The sequence below is a fragment of the Chenopodium quinoa genome, unplaced genomic scaffold (genome assembly GCF_001683475.1).
Source record: "Chenopodium quinoa cultivar QQ74 unplaced genomic scaffold, ASM168347v1, whole genome shotgun sequence".
Classification (NCBI taxonomy): Eukaryota; Viridiplantae; Streptophyta; class Magnoliopsida; order Caryophyllales; family Amaranthaceae; genus Chenopodium; species Chenopodium quinoa.
The window spans coordinates 3,171,036-3,186,985 of record NW_018743136.1 but is presented as its reverse complement, the minus strand read 5'-3'; the positions used below and the strand labels follow the sequence as shown (position 1 = coordinate 3,186,985).

The following is a 15,950-nucleotide window of genomic DNA, read 5'->3' as shown; positions in this document are numbered from 1 at the left end:
AGAGGGTCCAGCCAGCCCTTAGCCACCTTCCAGCCACCCCTTGCACACACAATTCACAGCGGCACCGCTACATCACACAACCACCACCACCAAAACTACCCCCTACACACAAAATTCACTGCGGCGCCGCTCCATCACACCACTAGCACCTTCGATTTGCACCAGCGCCGCTCCATCACACCACCACCACGAAAACTACCCCTACAACACGTACCAGCCATCCCCAACAAAATAACCATTATCACCGACCATCTCCCCCACCTCAGCACACAACACTTGACCCTCAAAATCCTAAAACCACCTGAAACAACCTAGAAAATCACCAGTTTTCTAGGTTTTTTAAAACCTTAAATGGTTGTTTCAAGTGGGTTTAAAGGTTTTGAGGGCCGTGTAAAAAGGAAAGGGTGGTTGTTTCAGGGAGGGGGGTTGTTTTGGCGAGCGATGTGGTTCTTTTAGGGAAGGGGGTTGTTTTGGCGAGTGGTGTGGTTGTTTTGGAGGGTTGTTGCGGATGAGATCGGAGGAGGAAAGGGAAGAAGTGGGATGTTGCAGCTGAAGTCGAAAGAGGAAAAGGCAGGAGGTGGGCTTGCCGGCGCCGGGGAAATGTTTGGGCACGGACAGCCGGCAAGGGGAGGGGGATGGGTGGCTAATTGGGAGGGGTGTAGGTGGTTGTTGCTGTTTATTTTATTTTTATTTTTATTTTGTTTTTTTAAAGTTTTTTCTTTTTTTAATAAATTAAATTATTAAATAATTAGATAATGGGCCCCACTAACAGAAAGTTTAACGGAAGTTGGACGGAGGTACAAAAACCTATATTTTGTGACTTTGATGGGTACCAAAATAAAAATAAATTTTAAACGAGGACGAAAATTCAATTAGAGTCATATTCAAGGTACCAAAATTCAAAATTTCCTATAATATATCATTGGAAAGATAATTTCAAGATCTATCCAACCATATAATATTTGGATTAAAATAATAAGGCATGAAACTAATATGTGACTGTCTTTGAACGTCTTTCATTTCGAATACAATTAGGACTTAAAAAAGGAAAGTTTTATTCAATTTCAAACTCTTTGAATTTATATTTTTAAAAAGGATACTTAAGATCTTTTAGAAACTTTTAGAAGCTTTTAATAAATTCTAATTATTTTAGGAATGAGATTAAACCTTTGGACCCTCAACATGATAATTGGGTCGTAGGTAAAATCCGGTTTGAGCCTTGTTTAGTATTTTAGCCATAACTTCCTCATTATTCATCGGAATTGGGCTTATAATACATCGTTGGAAAGTTATTTTCAAGCTCCATCCAAGTACACAATTATTAAACCCTTATCATGGACCAAAATAAACTGGAATAGACATTCTCATAAATAGAGTAAGAAAATAAATGTTTTCGAAAGCAAAAAGAAGTATTTTATTAAAACGACCGCATTTGACGAGGCTCTTTCACATTTCACCTTGTTCAATAACCAATTATGTGAAATATATTCATCACTAGGTTTGGTTTTTAGGGAGACACAATCAGGTTTCTACAAAAGCCCCCACTTTGACTGAGTTTTTAGAAACGCAAGTTTCGAAAACAAAAGTCAAAGTAGCGATAGGGATGGAGAATAATTCAAAATGTTCTGCGATCCTAAATCATTCTTGTAACACCGATACCTGCAAACTAGTGTTAGTTTAACATATAAAAGAGTTAAGAAACGTGTATCTTGCACCGTCGAGTACACACCTCTAGGTAACCTTTTTGTTTGATGACCTCCACAAGCTAGGGTACATCTCCTGAAGACTGCTCCGCTTATAGCTGCCTTCAATTTCTGCTGTGACAGTCTTCCTCATATTAGGGAACACCATCGAAGACTGCTCTGTTTGTAACAATCTTCTGCCGCTTTGCAACCATCTTCCACATCCTAGGGAACATGATCGAAGGCATCTCCTGTTTTGCTGTGAGGTCCTTTCTCATCTTAGGAATTCTATTGCAAACCATCATGCCTCAAGAAATCCACTAGACGACAATCTTCCACACCTTAGGAATTCTACCGCGAACCACCACGTCTTGAGTGATTCATTGAATGATGGTCTTCCGCGCCTTGGGAATTCTTATTGTGAACCACTACATCTTGAGCGATCCATTAGATGATGGTTTTCCACGCCTCGGGAATTCTTATCATGTGCTTCTGCGCCTCGAGCAACTCACAAATGAATGACGATAAATTTCCTCGCTCGGGCAACATGTCGTAGACTCCTTCGTCTTGAGCAGTCTTCTGAATGAAAATTTTCCACGCCTTGGGAAGTCTAATAGTTTAACAGTTCCATGCCTTAAGATTCCCATCGTGAGCCCCTACACCTTGAGTATCTCTTAAGTGAAATTACACTAAGTACCCACGCCTTGGGATGCAATCGCCAACTTCTACGCCTTGGGAAGTGTGCATCAATCGAAAATTTCTCTTTGTCTAAGGAAAACTAGTCCAATAATTATGAGTCTCTACGCCTTGAGAAAATTGTCGTGTGATTCGTCCATGCCTTAAGACACAATCATTTTTTTTTGAGTCAAAGTTATTTTGTTTGACAATCTCCACTTCTTGGGGAACGCTGTCCAAGATTGCTTTGCCTTGAGCTATCTTCTCAAATTGGGTGACAACTTTCATATCCTAGGGAATGTTTGTCAAAGATCACTACGCCTTGAGCTGTCTTGTCAAATTCTCTCATCTTCACGCCTAGGAAGTGATAGCTTCTCATGTCTTGAAAAAACCTTGTGTCTTCTGTCTTAGATCTTGGAAAGATCACTTGTCCGTTTGGGACTTAATGTACCTGCATTTATGTTTTGGGCTACAAAACTTTGCTTATGTTTTTCTTAGGTTGACCTAAGGTTTTTTGTGTTTTATGATTGCTTTGACTCTTGTGCGACTTAATGTGTTTTGACACATGTATTAGACTCAACTCGACGTGATATGACATGACATGACTCAATGTGCATGAATGGTGTGTGCATTGTATTGTGATTGTGCTTGAATCAAGATGCATTGTATTTTTGCGGAGGGTACCGACTTTCTCCCGAGAAAGAAAGACGCGAAAAAGAATCGAACTGAGTGTTTGAGTGTTTGTGATGCATGTTGAATGAGCTTAGTCAAATGTATGCGTCGACGTTGTATCTCATAGTGTAAGGATTAATTCATCCTAGGATATCTCAATTGTTGACTCAATGATGAAAGTATTTAGGTAAGTTAGGCATGGAGGCTAAGCACTTCATACTTTGTGATGCAATAAGGATTATGATAATGAGTGATCTTAAATGACAAGGCATGCTTCAAAGTTGTGTTAAGATTTCATGGAAAAGGGTTCCTAAGGGAAGGATTATTTATCTATGTATGTGTGATGTGTGTGAAAGTGACACTATAGTTTGGTCGTAAAGGAAAACAGTTTGGAAAGAATATTTTTAGAAAAGTCAAATAGTGGTGACTCTTAGGCTGGGTAGGCTAATGATGTAAGGATCAAGCCCCCAAGTCTAGTTCTAAATGTATAGGGATGAGCAATGGAGATCCTTCAATATGATCATGTATGAATATAAATATGAATGTGAACACATTTTTATTATGGTCGCACCCCAATGTGAGGTTTCCTACGTATCCGTTAGGAATCAGGCCGAACGTAGCTCTAGCCGAACCTCACATAAGTGTTTGTATACCTCAAGGAGGCCTTTTAAGGGTTGTAATGCGGTTATGATAAAGGTTGAAAAAGAAAGGGGATAAAATATCAAGACCCTAGATAAGCCCCCCAAGGTGTGCAACCTTGCTTTTGAATCTTAGTAATTGTATGCTTCAAGTTTTTCACTTTAGAACTCTTTTTCGCTTAAATTTTTGCTCTTGTTTTTTTTTTCTTTTGCATTTATTTTTTACTTGAATCTTTTTTGATAAGTGTGGGAAATCCCGGTCATGTGGTCTATCACTCACTTAGCATTCATGTTTCTCAGGTACGGTACCGAGCACTTGATAAGAGACGCAATCAGAGACGTTTTCATATTAAAGACATGTTCATATCAATGACATTGGAACACTTACCCTTTTGCACACTTTTATATTGTTATTTTTTTGCTATTTTAATCTTTTGAAATCACTCAATCTTTTGAAATTGCATAAGTTGCACACCATCCCATCCCAAGGTTAGGTAGATGTAGGTTGAAGAAAGAAAGGTATATCGTTAGACGAGGCTTAAAGTGGTTTCTCAAGAAAGGATTGTATATTTGAAAGGTGAAGATGATATGATATGGCTACAAGGGGTGTCTCAAATTATAAGTATACTTTGTTCTTAGTCCGAAATGTTTTTTTTAATGCAATGCAATGAACATATGCAAGAAAAAGAAATGCTCATTTTATTTAAAAAGTAAAGGGTAAAAATGAAGCTCTAATAAATAAATCTAAGGATGATGAAGGGTGCCTATGCTAGACTTATTGGGGAAAGGTTTGAAAAAAAAAAAAGAAGAAAGCATGAAATCTTGTTGAGAAGTTTGCCTTGTGCATTTGTTTCATCATTACCTTTTTCTTTGTTTGTCAATAACATGACTCAAACTCGATTCAACATGCATGGATGGGAAAATAGTGCAGTGAGGTGAATGATGTATATAGGGAGCATGTAAGATGAAGGAATATGAATGTAGAAAGTGTTTAAGAAGGAAAGTGCGTGATATGTAATGTATGGAAAGGTAATATAGATAGAGGGAAAATTTGATAATTACCACCATCTATTGTTGTCAAAATTGAAAATACCATCTCAGTTTTTTTTTTTTAATTTTACCACCTAGTTTTTTCCAAAAGTTTTGAAAATCCCACCACTTTGTGAGATGACATCATTGTGGGACCCACAATTTCGTTTTCCCTCTCTTTCCCATGATTTCCCCTATTCTTCTACTTCCTTCTTTCAATTTCATCTCTCAAATTTGATTTCAATTATACAAATTTCAAAAATTAGGTTATAATTTCTACAATCTAACCTACAACGAACTGAATTAATTTGTTTAATTAGGGTTTGGGTAATCAATTTGGGGGTTTTACTAAATTCGACAAATTAGGGTAATGAATTTGGGGGTTTTGCTAAATTCGACAAATTAGGGGTTTATTCGTGGTAATTACTTGTTTAATTGTCCACTTATTCATTCAATTTTAACTTCATAAACCCTAATTTGTCCAATTTAGAAAAACCCTCAAATTAATTACCCAAACCCTAATTAATCTAATCAATATCACTTCGCTTTAGGTTAGATTGTAGAAATTATAACCTAATTTGCGAAATTTGTGTAATTGAAATAAAATTTGAGAGATGAAATTCAAAGAAGGGATTAGAAGAATAGGGGAAATTGTGGGAAAGAGAGGAAAAACGAAATTGTGGGTCCCACAATGACATCATCTCACAAAGTGGTGGGATTTTCAAAACTTTTGGAAAAAAAACTAGGTGGTAAAAATCAAAAAAAAACTTGAGGTGGTATTTTAAATTTTTGCAACAATAGATGGTGGTAATTATCAAAATTTCCTAGATAGAGAGATATGGGAAAATGAGAAATAGAGTGGATCCCTAACTCAAATGACGGAAAGGACGACTCATGCATGAGCCTAAGACATGGTCATTGTAGACACCCATTTGTGTCTCCCCAAAACCAAACCAACTGATGAGTACCTTTCACGTCGAATCATAATCGAATGAAGTGAAAGTGTGGAAAGTTTAGTGTTGCGGAAAGTTTTAATTTCTTTTCTCTTCTCTCTGTTTTTAAAAACCTATTTTAAGAAAATAGTCAATCCAGTTTGGTTGTCCATGATATGGGTCCAATATTAGTGTAGTTAGATAGGGCTTGAAAAGAGCTTTCCAACGTTATATTATAAGCCCAATTCCGATGAATATTGAGGAAGTTATGACCAAATTACTGAACTGGGCCCGGTTTGAGCCTTATATGAAGCCCAATGATCTAGGGGAGGGCCTAATATGGATTTATTATTCCTAATGCAATTAGGAATGGTTTTAGTCTTCTAGATTCTTCTACAAGGTTCTTTTCATTCCTAATTCAATTAGTATTGATAAATTCACTTTTGTTGACTTTTCAGAGTTTTAATTAAAATCAAAGAACGTTTTTGAGGAAAATACGATTTTATCCTCCTGTACGGCAATTTCTATCTGATTTTAAGAAAACGCGTGAATTTCTGAGTCAGTGCCAAACGCCAGCTGTAGCGCCTGGCGCTAGCCTTAGCGTCTGGCGCCAAGGTCAACATTTGGCGCTAACTTGGTTTTTTGCGTCAGATCTCTGTTTTTTTTTTTATCTTTTTGGCTTATTTTTTCTATAAATAACGTCGTAAAACTCCGTTTTCATTCACCAATTCATCAGTTGTCACCAAGATTCACCAACTCTCGTCAAGATTTTCTTGATTACTCTCTCTCTCTTTTCTAAACTAGCCTTCTCTCAAATACAAAATTCTGCACACATTAGACTTAGAAACACCTAGCCATATTCGAAGTTGTCTTCGCCCTAGACGTGAAAGGTTTAATTTCTGAGGGTTTGGTCCCAAATCTCTCTTTCAATTATTTAATTTAATTGTTTTGATTATTATTTTCCTTGAAGTTACTAACGTGTGTATTATGTTATTAGAAAGAGGTACGAGGCATCAAAGTAAGTGCTTTAATGGTTTTTATTGATATTATGATATAGAGTTCATGTTTAGGTTATTATTTTGATTCCTAGTATCATGTCTAGGGTAACTTTAATACCAAGTATGATTTAAAGTATGGTGCTTCCTATTTCTCTTCCTAATTTTATTGTTAGTATCATGTTAAGGTTAAAGCTTTGATCTTTATTTGCATATTGACATGCTAGGGCTTGTTATTAATCTTGTTAGTATCATGCCTAGGATCTTGCTATTATTATGCTTTAACATGATTATTTTAATTATTATTTTGATTATGATTATTTTTATTATTGATTATTATTATGTTGCTTGATACATATATTTATTGTTATTGCTTGATCACGCCTTTTATGCATGTTTAAAGGGAATTGGTACTTGTAATCACGCTTAATAAGATAATTAATAATCTTGTTTAGGGTTAATTTGATTATAATTCAAGTGATCGCCAATGATAGTTTTATTTGTGCATTAATATTCAACCAACATAGATAAACAGGTTTAGGGTTAATCCTATTGATTGTATGTTAGTCAGAAAGCGCACATGAATACGATCTGAATAAAGTAGAGGCTTATTATTAGGGCAGGTTCAATCTCTTTTAGGTTGGATTTGTACCTTCATCCCCAAACCCTATTTGGTTCAAGACCTTATGGAGTTGACGATCTCTTGGATCGTTAAGGGGTGTAACCTTCACCTCGTGAACGGTTTACAAGTTCCTAAAACTTGTTGGCGACTCTTTTGCTCTATCTTCTTTCCTTTTGGACGCCACTGTACTTTAGTGCATGATCACAGTGGGGTTCAAGCTAGGGATTAACACTTAAAATATTCCCTACAGTTTTTGGCGACTCCACCGGGGACGATTTCTATTTAAATTCCTGAATTTGTTTCGGCAATAATTTAGAATGAGTGGATGAGACTCAAAACGTTCTAAGTATTTCATGTGCGTAATTTTGATTAAAATTATTTTCATATGCATAAAAAAAGATCTCATTGGAAAGACCATCCGTAATGAGTTAAAACATAGGATTTTACACGTAGGAAATTTGAGAAATATCTTTCACAACTAGGACCGAAATAACACTACACGAAACTGGAAAATTTTATCGAGCACAGAAAGCTGCCGAGGCATGTAGGAATTAGCGTCAGCGAACAGAATATTAGCATTGGAATTTTGCCAGTAGCAAAAGACAACAACTTTGTCGCCAGGCGCTACAGCCAAAAGTTGGCGCCAATCTTAGTTTGCTGGCGCCAAATTCTTCCAATACCGAGCCAGAAATATGCGTTCTAATTTCGACCAGTTTTTCGCATTGTTTTCTCGATCCTACTTCCTGATTGAGTTTTTTTCTCACTTTTCTGAAATCCATATGTGTTCTACATATGGACATAACCCTCTGGGAATTCATGCTCCATCTACCTGATTGAACGCTTTGACCAACAAAGGGTACATCCGAGAATGTTGAATTCACCAAACCATGGAAGCGAGTTTTTCTAAATTCGCGGTGTCCCATCCACTCGCGCCAACCCTTCACGATTAGGCTTCCGCGCGGTGCATCCGGAAAATTAACCATGGACCCTCTATTGACTCACCTATATCCCGAACTTTAGAGAACTAGAGACATGGTTAGGTTGCAAACTCATTGCATCATATTGTGCCTACTTGACTAATTGTGCATTATTTGTGCATATACTATGTTTTCTTAACCGTTTGTTTGACTTGTGTTGAGATTAAATAAATTAATGACTTAAATAACTTTGCCTAATTAATTAATTAATTTGAATAAATAAAGTCTAATATTTTAATCAGAATTGACCTAGTACGACTTTAGGCATACCCCTGTTGATTAATAACACCGAAAACAGTCTCAGATTGAAGCTCCAGCATTGGCGCCAAAATCTGAACTGTAGCGCCACTTTTTGGAGTGTGGCGCCTAGTGACAGCTCTGTCGTCTGGCGCTACACTACAAAGAGAGGCGCTAGTCTTGTCGTTTTGACGACAGTTCGGATTATTGATCGAGTCATCATCTAGTGTCTAATTAACCAGTTTGCTAATTAATTCGGTTAATTTTCGCTGTCAATAATACTTTGTTAAGTCATTAATTGAGTTTGGGCACTAAGTCCCATGGTCTTACACAAGAGTCCAAACATGTTACTTACACTCAACGCACACACCAATACACACACTTTGACCATGCCTAAGAGAGTCTTGTATGCGCATTTTTTCCGTCATTTTTTTAGGGGGGTAAGTCGGATATTAATCCTCTAATTTAAATACCATACTTAGTTCCCTAAAAAATATATATATATACATTATTTTTTCCTAAAAAATATGCACCCATTTTTTTTTAATTTTTTCCTCTTTAAAAACCGTAAGGTCAAGTGGATTCGAGTCAAGTAATTAAAACGCAAATTGGTTTAAATTACAGCGTGTGGTCAAGAAAAGAAGGACGGTTAATCAAAGATAACCTTTTCGTACAAGTCCAACTTTTTGACAAACCCATAGCTCGTAAGAGGAAAGCTAGGACAATAATGGCAACACAAGAAGAAGTCAATGAGTTAGGAACCAACTGGTTACCGTGACTGAGGCACTGATGCTCCTCACACTTAAGATCGATGATCCCGTGAAACAAAAACAGATGGACCTCATGCAAGAGAGTCTAAGCAAGCTATCTAGCGACTACAAGTTTCAATGGATTACTTCACAAGGGGTCTCGGTGGACAAAGATCTTCTTCCGTAGAAGTTCAATGCCAACGACATCTCGAAATTCAAAGCAACCGATAACCCTTATTTTCATTTAAGAGCCTTCGAGACAATAATGAGTATTAAGGGTATCGATAAGAAGGTGTTCCCCTTCTCTGTTCTCACTATCTCTCGAGACCGTTTGCCAACAATGGTTCTTTTCTCTCGAAAAAGAAAAGACCTCCACCTGGGATTCCATAGCAAGTGCTTTCGTTAATAGATACAAATGCAACATTCAAGGTGAGACTGACCATAGGGAGCTTGAAATCCTCAAGCATTGATAAGCCTTCTTCTCATGGGTTGAGAGAAGCATTTTAGGGTGTGTTTTGATGCTTTATATGTACTTTTGTTAGCTTTTGTGAGTTTTGGGCTGTGATCTCACTTATGTGCAAAAGGCGGGATTTATGAGTATAAGTGAGTGAGTGAGCTCAGGAACCAATGAAGAGTTATGTAAGAAGGATGGACCTTGGCTCGTGATTTGAGAGTTTTGATGGAGCATGGAAGAGCAAGGAAGAAAGCTTGAGGAAAAGGTGAAGCAAAGCAAGAAGAAGAAGCAAGGAAAGAAGGCAAAAACAGCAGGAACCGCTGCCAGGGCCGCTGGCAGCTGGCCAGAGCCGCTGGCAGCGGGTATACCAGAGTGAGGGGCTGCCAGAGCAGCTGCCAGCGGGTCCAGAGCAGCTGGCAGCGGCTCTGGCAGAAATTCGGGCTGTTTTGGTTAATTTTCAGCAATTTGGCTTTGTTTTGGCTCGTGTTTTGGATATTATTTTATTATTATTATTGTGTTATGTTATTAAAATATAGAAACATATAAATAGCTTAGTTTTAATTAAGTTTTAAGTTAGAAAAGGAGAATTAAGTTTTGAGAAAAAAAAGCTTTCTAGGGTTTTCTTGGAATTTTCAGAATTCTTTGTTTTGGAATTAGAATCCATGGAAGCTTAATCTTCCGGATTCTTGGTTAAAGATTGAAGCTTTTAGCTACGAATTGTGAGATCTTTCTTCTCTTAATATCTATTGAATATATATTGTTCCTTGAATTAATTTCATGATTTGCTTTAATCAATTGCTAGGTTAGAATTATTTGATTCGCTTGCATCTAATTAATCTTTCCAAAGTAGCAACTTTAGGTTATTGATGCATGCTTTTGGTTGATAACTTGAAGAGGGAATAATATTATTGAAGAAATTAGACCGCTTGTGTTAATTTATTCAATCCTTGTTGATTTCTCCGTTTATTTTCTTCTTGTGGATAATTTAGAGCGCTTGTCTTGAATTGTGCATTGGAAAGGGTTAGAAAGGAGCGCTTTGCTATTTCTAACTATTTATGAGAATTTAGAATCTAGGAATTCTACAACAAGGTGTTCAATAGAGCTTGATTGAGGAGACTTCTATGATCAATTTGTATGTTCATTAGTGGATTTCGCATAACCAAGACCGTTCTTCTCATTGATTACCTATTCATTACGTTCGTTGTTCTTACTTAGTTCATTTATCATCATTGCTCGTGAAAACCCCCCTCGTTACTTAGGTTACTACCGTCCTAGAGTATTTCCACTTAGGTTTCCAGTTATTAGTCCCTTTTTCCCTGTGGATTCGAACTCGACTTCCCTAACTACGTTTATTTGCAGTTAGCTTAGTTGTGATATTTTTGGTTGCATACGACTGAGGCACACCAAATTTTGGCGCCGTTGCCGGGGAATTAAGGCGTTATTTTTTAATTGTTTATCTTAGTAGAATTTATTTTAGGACTGTTCTTAGCTATCTTTCTTTGTTTGTTCGCTAGGGTATGATAAGTACCCGTTCTGCTAACAAAGAAGTTTTGCAGTTTGATCCAGAAATTGAAAGGAATATTTCCAGGTTGCGAAAAGAGGCAAGAACAACCCCCAGTGAATCAACATACTCCTTCAATATTCAAGAAGAAGAGGAGATGGCTGACAATCGAACTCTAAGGGAACTCACAGCTCCCAACTTGAACCAACAACCGTTGTGCATTGCATACCAGCAGTTGGAGGAAGGTACTAATGTTGAGATCAAATCCGGTCTAATTCATCTATTTCCGGCATTCCATGGCATGAAAGGCGAAGATCCGAATAAACATCTGGCAGAATTTCATGTGGTTTGCACTAGCATGAAACCGATTGGGATGACTGATGAACAAATTCAGTTGAGAGCATTTCCTTTTTCTCTCAAAGATGCAGCAAAGGATTGGTTTTACTATCTTCCCCCAGGTAGCATAACAACTTGGGCAGATTTAAAGAAGTGTTTCCTTGAGAAGTACTACCCAGCCACTATTTCTGCAAGCCTTAAGAAAGCTATCAGCAATATGGATCAGAAGGAAGATGAATCCTTGTATGAGTATTGGGAGAGATTTAAGAGATTGTGTGCTAGTTGTCCTTACCATGGGTATTCCGATCAAGACCTCATCCTATACTTCTATGGAGGTCTAACTGATGATGACTTGAGGATGGTGAATGCAGCAAGTGGTGGAGGGCTAGTGAATAAGACTCCAGGAGATGCAACTAGGTTGATTGCAGAGCTAGCAGAAAATTCTAGGCAATTCAGTCAGAGAACTCCCACGCGCCGGGTGAATTTAGCAAATTCGAATACAACTGAGTTAGAGAGTCAAGTAGCTGATTTGACTTCTATGATGCGTGAGTTCATGGTGAACTCAAGGAATCCACAGCAACTGAATGCTTGTGGTTTATGCACCTCCATGGGACATCCCACTGATGCATGTCCTCAATTACAAGAGGAGCAGAATGAGCAGGCCAACGCCTTAGGTTTTCAAGGGCAAGGTCCGCAGAGAAGATATGATCCCTTTTCAAATACCTACAACCCAGGATGGAGAGATCATCCAAATTTGAGATATGGGAATTCCCAAGGAAACCAACAACATCAGCATGCTCAAGGTCAACAACAGTTTCAGCAATATAGGGCACCGTTCCTAACACCTCAAGGCCAAAGCTCTAATTCAGGTAATATGTCAACTGAAGAAATGATTAGATCACTAACTTCTAATGTTTCTACCATGCAGCAGAATATGATGCAGTTTCAACAAGAAACCAGATCAAGTATTCAAAACCTGGAAAATCAAGTCAGTCAAATCTCAAGTGCAGTAAGCCGACTTGAAGCTAAGGACTCTGGAAAGCTTCCATCCCAAACGGAGCTGAACCCTAAGCAACAAGTTAATGCAATAACATTGAGAAGTGGCAAAAAGTTGCAAGAAACTGTAGTTGCACCTAAGAAGGCTAAAGACTTGATTGGAGTTGAGGAGGAGGAAGTAGAACAAGAAACTAAGGCGAATCCGCCAACCTTTACCTCTTATGAGCCTGTGCCACCTTTCCCAGAAGCCTTGCAAGATACTCGAAGGTCTGAGAAAGACAAGGATATTTATGAGACTTTCAGCAAATGTGAGGTAAATATGCCCCTCTTGAATGTGATTAAAAGTGTTCCTCGTTTTGCTAAGTTTATGAAGGAACTGTGTACGATCAAGAGAAAGCACAGGTTGGGAGGAAAAGAAAAAGTGAAGGTGAGTGCTCATGTTTCTGCAGTTTTCCAAAAGAAACTCCCAGAAAAATGTGGTGATCCTGGTATGTTTACTATTCCTGTTACAATAGGAGACACCACATTACACCGAGCCATGTTGGACCTAGGTGCATCAATCAATGTCATTCCCTACTCCCTGTTTAAATCTTTAGAACTTGGGCCTTTGCATGAAACTGGGGTAGTAATTCAGTTAGCTGATAGGTCCAATGTATATCCTAAGGGGGTAGTAGAAGATGTACTTGTTAAGGTTGATGGATTGATCTTTCCTGCTGACTTTTACGTCCTTGACATGGAACATGACAAACAAGCAGCCCCCATCCTGTTAGGAAGACCTTTCTTAAAGACTGCTAAGACAAAAATTGATGTGTCTACCGGTTCTTTGACTATGGAGGTTGATGGGAAAGCAATTGTGTATAACATTTATGATACCATAAAGTATCCTGTTGATACTCATTCTTTATATTCTATAAATGTTGTCGATCCAATATTGCATGATGTTTCTAACATTGATCATGGGGATGAGCTCCTCACACCTATTACTAATGTTGTGTCTGGTGATTGCTTGGATTCTTCTATACCTACTAATGTGCAGGTGAAGGTGGCGGAATTGAATGAACAGTCCAAGCTTCCACCTATACCACTAGGGGCAACACCCACCCCGTCATCATTTCCGGGCAAGAAATTATCCCAGGTATACCACAAAGCAAAGAATAAGGTGTGGCATGACAAGATGAGCTCCCGTTGGAAGGGTCCAATTCAAGTTGACAAGGTCTATCCGCATGGAGCGGTAGAAATTCGGAGTTTAGAGACCAACAACATGTTCAAAGTGAATGGAAAAAGGCTCAAACCATACTACGAAGGGTTCAAGGTCGAGAATTTGGAGAACATCGATCTCTACGAGCCATCAATTGATTAACGAAGTTTCATGAGTTGTGTCGAGCCAACGACGTAAAACGAAGGCGCTAATCGGGAGGCAACCCGAAAACTCTTCCCCGTTTTCATTTATTTTAGTTTTTATTGTTTTTGTTTTGATGTACCAAGTGCTTTTGGTGGATTTATGTAGGAGGATGCTTTGGGAGTACGTATTGTGATAAAAAACAGAGCAAAACAGGTAAAAACAGGCTTTGGGAGGCAGCCCCTGCAGGAGCCGCTGGTAGCGGGCTGGCAGCTGCTCTGTAGCCGCTACCAGCGGCTCTCCAAGCAGCCAAAAAATCCCAAAGTTCTGCCCCAGCCGCTGGCAGCGGGTCTGGTGCCGCTGCCAGCGGGTGTCCTTCAGAAAAAAAAAAAGAAAAAAAAAAAATATTTTTTTTTGCAGCAGCCGCTGCCAGCGGGTCCCAAGCCGCTGCCAGCGGGTCTTCCAGCAACATTCACCCTAAATTCCTTCTTAAGCCGCTGGCAGCGGGCCCCAAGCCGCTACCAGCGACATTCCCTGCATACCTGAATTTTTGCCCTTTTAAACCCCTTTTTCTTCAATCCTACAATCCAATTCATTCTAGTCTTTATCCAAAACCCCAATTAATCACTTCCCTCTATCCTTTAGCAAGTATTCTTTATCCAAAACAACCCATTTGCCCCATTTTCAATCCAAAATTCAGAAATTTAAAAACCCCTCGTCTAACCTCTTTTCCCTCAATTTCAAGTCCAATTAAACCTTAACATTGTTTCAATTTCTAAATTCTAAACTTGAAATTTGAGGAATTGTGTGAACCTTGGTGTTTGGAGGTTTGGTGGGTTGCTCATTGTATTTTGAAAGAGGAGGTGAGATTTGTGCAATTCGTTCTTGTGCAATGGGAAGACATAACAAGTGAAGGCAACCTCTTCACCTACAAGGGTTGCAAGGGGGTAGACAACAAGGGGATACTTCAAGGGAGGGTGTATCACCCTCTTTTCCCCAAGCAAATGACTTCATGGGCATTCGTCTAACTACGAAAGAAAAGACTACATGGGTTCAACTTCAACAGCCCAAAAGAATGGTGCAATGCACAAAAGTCGTCGATTTGGAGGCATTGCAAGTGGTTGGTTTGGAGGAAGTGATGGAGCACGAGCGCACCTACTTATGTGAGGTATAGATGAATTCCTTTCCACTTTGACTAAGGGATGTCAAGAATTTCTTTCAATTTTAACAATAAGAACTATGTCATGCCTTATGCGGTAATTAGAAATGCGTTTGGTTGGAATAATCTTCCCATGGGCAACACTTGGGGTCCCCATAGTTCATTTTTCTTCTCGAGAGTTTTGAAATCCTTGATAATGCCGAATCTTCCAACTTTGGGAATCCTTCCCATTAAGGTGGTACTTATTTCTTCCCTTTCCCTTACTTTTGTTTTTATTGTTGTTGTTCTTGCATTGAGGACAATGTCTCATTCAAGTAGGGGGGGGGGGGAAGCAATTCTTGCATATTTTTGAAATTTGTATAGTTATCCTAATTTAATGGTTTTGTATAGCTATTTCAATTATGTTTCAATGAAAAAAAAGAAAAAAAAAACAAAGAAGAAAAATTGAAAAAAAAGAGAAAAGAAAAAGAAAAAGAAGCCCTCTAAGTCGAAAACCTGAAAAGGCGGCTTAGGCAAAAATGGGGGCCCGGTTAGGTTGAAAACCCGAAAGGGCGACCTAAGCAAAAAAGTGGCTAATGAGCGGGTGAGGTAGTGAGATTTGGAAAAAGATGAGAGGCTAGGATGAAAACCCGAAAGGGCTCCTAGGCAAAATGAGAGAAAAAAGAGAGAAATGTACATGAATTTGATTCTTCAAGGAAATTTCACATCTATTTTCCGGAGTCGGTGTCATAAGGGGAGGAGATATAAGGAGGTGTCGGGGTAGGTTTCATCTTGGTGATTTTGGGAGATAGTTGAGATTTTGGGGGAATTTGTTGATCATCTTAGGAATTTGAGAGCATGAGTTGTTTGTTTTCACTCTTGAATGTGGAAGTGTTTTTATGAGATTTTTGGTTAAGTTGAGTATTTGTTTGCCCAATTTTATCAAAAATTTCATTTCTTTAGGCGGTTGAGAATATT

At 38.4% G+C, this 15,950-nt stretch overlaps 1 protein-coding gene across 1 annotated transcript; it reads left to right on the top strand.

The window, feature by feature from the left end:
- Window positions 1-11,857: 11,857 nt before the first annotated feature.
- LOC110732105 lies at window positions 11,858-13,855 on the top strand. The gene is made up of 2 exons (XM_021912021.1): window positions 11,858-12,808; window positions 12,956-13,855. Exons 1-2 carry the CDS (start codon window positions 11,858-11,860, stop codon window positions 13,853-13,855), a joined length of 1,851 nt encoding a protein of 616 aa, XP_021767713.1.
- Window positions 13,856-15,950: the final 2,095 nt, after the last annotated feature.